At 40.5% G+C, this 6,916-nt stretch overlaps 1 protein-coding gene across 1 annotated transcript in view; it reads left to right on the forward strand.

The window, feature by feature from the left end:
* The first annotated feature begins 667 nt into the window (after nucleotides 1–667).
* Nucleotides 668–6,916, forward strand: part of elovl6 (ELOVL fatty acid elongase 6) — a 112,287-nt gene continuing 106,038 nt past the window's right edge. The window contains exon 1 of the mRNA XM_043697776.1: nucleotides 668–854. Coding sequence (XP_043553711.1) covers nucleotides 772–854 — 83 coding nt within the window. The 5' untranslated portion in view covers nucleotides 668–771. The remainder of the gene's footprint in view (nucleotides 855–6,916) is intronic.

Raw genomic sequence — 6,916 nt, forward strand, 5'->3', positions numbered from 1 at the left:
CACCACTTAACTAGGAGGTTCATTCCACACTCAAATCACCTTCTATGTAAAAAAACTACCTCATGTCTTTTTTAAATCTCTCGCCCGTCACCTTAAATCTTGAAATTCCCCACCTTGGGGAAAATACAACCACCCATCAACTCTATCTATACATCTCATTATTTCATGAACTTCTATCAGGTCACCTCTTAACTTCCTACGCTCCAGGTAAAAAAGTTCCAGCCCATCTTTATAACTCAAACTTTGCATGGTGGAGCAGGTGGGACTTGAATCCAGACTTGCTGGCTCAGGGATAGGGGTACTACCGCTGCAGTCTGGTGCAGCAGTCGGTCGGTTAAAACTGAGTTGGCCAGACGGCTGGTTTGCAATGCAGAGGCTGAGGTAACCAATGTTGTCCATAATCTTGCGACCTTCGGGGTTAAACACCCACCAGCAGTCATCTCTCTTTCGAAGAGTGAGTCCCTGCCGTCACAGTGTGGGTATAGCGACTTTACCTGAGGGGAAACGTAGAGTCCAGGGGGCAGATAGGACCACGCGGAGCCCGAGCCAGAGCTTCAGTGACAGGCGGTGTGGGGCGGGGCCGGGCCGGGCCGGGAGGCGGGCGGTACGGGAGAGCGCCGGGGGTGGGGCGAGGCGAGGCGAGACGAGACGGGGCGGCCGTTGGGAGCGCGCGTGCAATGTCCAGGCGGGCCGTCAATCAGACCCAAAAGAGACAGGGACAAGTTCCTCAGCACCGGAGAGAACGGCGAACTGAGCTCTAACACTGGAAGTATGTCAGTGCTGGCACTGCAGGAATATGAATTCGAGAGGCAGTTCAATGAGAGGGAAGCTATTCAATGGATGCAAGAAAATTGGTGAGTGATGCTTCCCAGAAGGACTTCCGGGGGGGAGAGAAAAGGGGAAAAAACGTTCGTTCTTCACTGTTTCCCCTTCCTCACATTTGTGTTCGCGCCCCATATCCCTGTTGAAGTATATTTTCCAAACAAAGCGAAAACGTGTTGGTTTAAATGCTGCCACCCTCCGGGTATCCACGAAGGGATGGGGGGGGGGGAGGGAAGTCGCCTGTAAATACTTCTCTCGACCCCAATTCGACCGCCTGCTCCTCGGGCGATTATTTCGTTGCTTTATTTCGGCTCCTTTTGTGTCCACAGTCAGGAGGTTTATTTCTGGGTTAAAACCACCGGTCTTTTGTCTTGGAATGGGAGTCTCCCGTGGGGAGCGTGTAAAACATTTTTCGAAAAAAAGCCCCCCCCCCCGTCCCTTCCTTTTATGTCGTTTTGCCCAAAAGCTGAGGGATCCTTTCTTGTCTGGCTATAAATGTGAAGGAAATCATTGAGCAGATATTGGAACACGTGTAGAGAGTCCTGCGCTAACCGCCCGCCCCCTACCTGCTGGTAGGTCAAATCCATTTACAGTATGCAGGAACAGTGGTAAAAGAACTAAATCAAAGTTGCGACCTTGTAGTTAACACATGCCCCCGACACTTAATCATTTGCGATAGCTAACCATCCTCCCGGGAGGATGGACTTTTCTTGTCTTGCTGACAGGTGTTGGTCTAGTATTTGTATCCAACGAATGTATGTGGAACATTACATTTAGAGTAATAGATCCACACACTGCTTTGAGCTAGAGATGCTTTGCTTCAGTATTTCTTGTACCCTTTTATTCTTTTGTCCCCTGATAGCCATTTCGTGATTGATCCATTTTAAACGAACCTCATTCCCAGTCCCGTGTAAAGGATGGCACTAGCTTAGGCGGCAGGAATTATAATGAAGTAAAATTTCAGCCTGTCAAAAGTGTTAAGAGTTTCTATTTCTTGAAAAACTGGTATTCTAGTGTCATGTCTGGGCATGAGCATGATTGTGTCCACTTTCATGTACAGTTGTACATCTACTGGAACTTAAAATATACGTTTATTTATTTGTATAATCATTCATGCAAAACTGAAGCAAATAAAAATCAGAAGATTGTTCTGTCTGGCAACATCTGTGGAGAGAAGAAAAGAGGAAATCACATTTGAGGAAAGTGAAGCGTATTGTTTCAGAACTGGAATACTATCCTTCGCACACTTTAAATTCAGCATGTGGTTACTCCAAACAGTTTTAAAAATGGGCAATGTCCTAATTTTGGACAAAAATATTTGGGAAAGTACATTGATTTATGAATATACACATGGAGACAAATCATAATTCCAAACAAAACTCCAGTAATGTTCTTTACCAATGATGAATGATTCAAAAACTAAAAGCACCCTTCCACTTGAAACCAGAATCTGAGGTGTTTCTCAAGAACAAAAGATCTCCTCGAATACACTGCAACTAAAGTTTCGGGCACAACACAGCAACAACAGATTTGTAATGTACTCAATGAATGTGACAAGAGCAGGAAGGGATGAGATGATATAGCTGAATAATATATGAAATGGCTTTCAATAATTTCAGTGGATTACTTAGTAACTAATCACAGTGTATCAAAATATTAATACATGACCATTCATTAATAATACTGTTTTTTGCATCACACAACATTAACCATCATTTGTCTAAACCCACATTTAGTGCTTAGATTAAGAAAAACATTTTGTCTCTGAACTTTGATTTGCAAGCAAAATAAAATCATACTTTCATAACCACCTTCAACCAGCAGATATCACTGCTTATGGTAAATACTTGGCCTTGTGAGTTGTAGGAGTGTAGTGAAGAATTGAAATGATTTTGATATGTAGCATAGACTTAAGTCAACATAAAATGCATTGGGGCTGTTTAAAAAATATTGTTATCTGATATGATGGATCAGCTTTTTTTTGTTTATGGGAGTTAGCATTATTTTTGCTGCAATACAAATCCCAAGGGTGTAGTTTTTAAAAAAAAAAGTTTTCTGATTTAAAGCAAACAGGATGGTGAAATTAAATGTCACTCAAAGATCTACAATCTTATGGTTAGGGTTTATACCTAGGGGTTTTTTTCTATGTTTCCTTTGTACCGTGGTGTTAACTTGCAATAAGTCGTTTTCTGTAAACAACTGATGCTAAGCTGTTACCCTAGTGTCTAAAATGTGATTACACTAATAAAGGGGGAATAATATTACCATGATTTGTTTTTAGCTCCTGTAAGCAAATTGATTCCTTTTGTACCCCAGTGCCTCCATTACTTTACACTTGTGTCTTCCTGCTCTTGTCACATTCATTGAGTACATTACAAATCTGTTGTTGCTGTGTTGTGCCCGAAACTTTAGTTGCAGTGTATTCGAGGAGATCTTTTGTTCTTGAGAAACACCTCAGATTCTGGTTTCAAGTGGAAGGGTGCTTTTAGTTTTTGAATCATTCATCATTGGCAAAGAACATTACTGGAATTTTGTTTGGAAGTGTAAACAGAAATAAAAACTGCAGCTTTAAAACAAACCATAGTTTTTTTTTGAGATTGGCAACTAGAATAGGATATAAGCATACTTTTCTAGTCATTGATTCACATTTGTTCTTACTCCTCCTGTCTCATTCTTGCCCATGTCTTGAAATCTCTCCGAGGTTTTGCCCCTTCCTGATCACTAAATTCCTTAATGTGGAGGTGCCAGCTTTGAACTGGAGTGGACAAAGTTAAAAATCACACAATGCCGGGTTATAATGCAACATGTTTATTTGGAAGTACTAGCTCAGGTAGCTAGTGGGGCAGCATCATAGGATACAGAATTTATAGCAAAAGATCGTAGCGTCATACGATATATTGAACAAACTAGATTGCTGTTAAGTCTTTCATCCTCATGTTGTTATAACTAAACCATTTATAACTTGTCCTAAAATCTCTTCCTTTGGCCTGGTGCTACATTTTGTCTGGTTATAATTCCCTGAATCACCTTGGAACAACATTAAAGAATCTCAGGTTGTTTCAATTGAAATGAGCTTTGTAATTGCTTTAGTTTTCTACATAGCGTACCCAGTTATGTGTTTGTCTGTAGTTTACAGTATATGTAAGAATGTGGAGTATTCTCCATGAAATTAATGACAGAACATGTTTTCTAATAATTTGGAGCAGTATTTTTGAGGATAAACTAGTAGTTGACGACTTAGCGTGTAAAAGACTGGTATTACTTAGATTAAATCAGATTTAAACGAAAGCGTTCAAGTATGTATTTCGGGCAAAGCTCTTCAGGGTGAAGCATGACTAACATAAATGATTGACTAAAATACAAATAAATTTAGTCACTTATTAGAGGGGAGAAATGCCATATGGAAGCAGAGTTCTAGATTATTTTGTTTTGCAGCCTTTAATTTTATAACTTGTCTCAGCTATAAGTACCTAGTGTTACCCTGTTTAACTGAGATCAACTGACCAATACTGATCATCTTATGATGTCTTCTGACAGAAAACTAGCCAATCAAAAGGCAGGAGCGCTGTAGTGACTGCTCCAAGCTGATCTGCATGAGATTACATCACTGAAGGCTTGTCTCATTCCGGCGGTTAGATGTCATGCAGTTACGTTCATAAAAAAGTTCTGCATGTTGACTCCACACGGTTTAACTCGCCTGCAGGTTAACTGTTTCAGTACTAAATGGACTGAGAAGTATCTATTTAAACTAATTTCTGACAGATTAGCTGCATCCAAATATATGTGTATATACATATATAACTAGAGTAAAACTGTAAACTGATCTGGAAAATTTATGATTATGGTTTTGGTATTTTTCCTTCATTGTAGAGAAATTGAATCATGATAAATGAGTGCTGCCCTACAAAAGTGAGTCTGTGACAAACTGAATTCAGAAAACTATCCATAGGTGTCAGTTGCCATCCTAGCTGTTATACATGCAAAATAGTTTTGAGTGCTGTGAACTAAACCAGAAACTGATAAGCACATTCTGCCCTGCAAAGTTCATGGCCCAAATAGTAGTTAAATTCTTGAACAACGACAGACTGTGTTTACATACAGCAATTAAACTGGCCTTGCACATGAATGAGTGAATTTCCTATGACAATAACAAGAGCCAGACCATGCTTAGTAGTGAGTGAGGGATTTCCTGCTGCCACCCTGCCTGAAAACTTAAGTGGTCAACCATTGAAAATTCTAGAGGGAAGCCTTGTGTATGCAATTGATGCCCTATGCCAGACTGATGAAATTTCAGAAGGGCTTGCAAACGGGATGCCAGTATTGAATGAGGCTGCTCAACTGTGTAATTCAGAGTTCTAACCTGATCATAATTTTGGAGTCCACTTGTACAAGCTGTTCAATCGTCATCAACAATGGTCCTTGAAGTGATCAATGCAGATGGTCAGAAAAAGGCTCTAGAACATATTTTTACGTGGGCCCTGGAGGAAGGTATTCAGGACCATTCTCTCGAACCAGATTTATCAACTGGTTCAAAGCAGGAGCAAGCCAATTTTTGATTATCCAATAAGCAAATTGAAAAGTTGACCGCAATTCAACCTTTGGATCTTGCTGTAATGACTGGGTGGGCAGCATAGTTGTTGCATTGACTTTGAATGCTCCTTAAAAAATAGACCCCCGGTTACTAAACAATAGGGTAGTTGTTGATAAAGTTATGTAAAGTGCAAGCAATAAGGCGAAAAATTACAGGAAGTGAATGTGATATACAAGACTTTTAAACTGTTGGGTTTTTTACTTTACGTTTTACCATGTGACCATTGTACTTGGTGTATTTTATACTTTGATAAGGAAAACCAAATGGTGAACTGAGTTCACATTTTCCCCAGTGTCTGATTGGTAAATCTTGCTAAGATCATGAAAGGTGTAATACATAGTGGCTGGTGTAATACACCAGTTGAGATCTGGACTGTGCAGTCTAATGTCACTGATCATGATCAAGTCTGTTAAAACCTGTTAGTATTGTGGAAATTTTGTTTGTAAACTTCACACATTTGGAGCTAACGTTAACTACAATTTCATTTTTTGTTGCGCTATTGTTTTGTGATTCATGCATGAAGACTCCTAAAAGTCCCTCTGTAACTTTATGCAATCTTTCACCATTTTAAATAATATTCCAGCTCCTGTATCCTTCCTGCCAAAATGTATAACCTCACATTTTCCCCACATATATATTTCATGTTCCAAATGTTTGCCCACCTGTTTAACGTGTCTATATCCCTCTGCGGACTCTGTCATCCTCACTATTTGCCCTCCCACCAATTTTTTGTCTTATGCAAACTTGATTATGCGGGTCGTTCTGTTATAACGCACATTTCGTTAATGCAAATTCGCTATAATGCAATTGACAAATTGGGGGCACTGTTTCTAAAGTACAAACTTTTAAAGTGTGTATTTGTTATAAAGTGATTCCAGCCCCATTAGTTTAAGTGGTGCTGCTATTATGCGATTTTCTCATAATACAGGATTGCACAAGAATGGAAAGCTGACTTTGTGCATTAACTTTCCTCAGTTAGTATGGTTAATAATTGTGATACCAGCACTGTCCCTGTGGCACTCCACTAGTCCCAAGTTGCCATCCTGAAAATGCCCCCCACCCTGATCCATATCTTTCTTTTTCTATGGGCAGTTAAGTAAAAATATACGGTACCTTATCAAACACCATCTGAAAGTCGAAATTGCATCCGCTGCTTCCACTTTAGCTTGTGACATCTTCAAAGAATTCCAGTAAATTTGTCAGGGAGGAGAAAGTGAGGACTGCAGATGTTGGAGATCAGAGCTGAAAATGTGTTGCTGGAAAAGCGCAGTAGGCAGCATCCAAGGAACAGGAGAATCGACGTTTCGGGCATAACCCCTTCTTCAGGAATGAGGAAAGTGTGTCCAGCAGGCTAAGATAAAAAGGTAGGGAGGAGGGACTTGGGGGAGGGGCGTTGGAATTGCAATAGGTGGAGGGAGGTCAAGGTGAGGGTGATAGGCCAGAGTGGGGTGGGGGCGGAGAGGTCAGGAAGAAGATTGCAGGTTAGGAAGGCGGTGCTGAGTT

This window comes from Chiloscyllium plagiosum, chromosome 1, assembly GCF_004010195.1.
Source record: "Chiloscyllium plagiosum isolate BGI_BamShark_2017 chromosome 1, ASM401019v2, whole genome shotgun sequence".
Taxonomy (NCBI): domain Eukaryota; kingdom Metazoa; phylum Chordata; class Chondrichthyes; order Orectolobiformes; family Hemiscylliidae; genus Chiloscyllium; species Chiloscyllium plagiosum.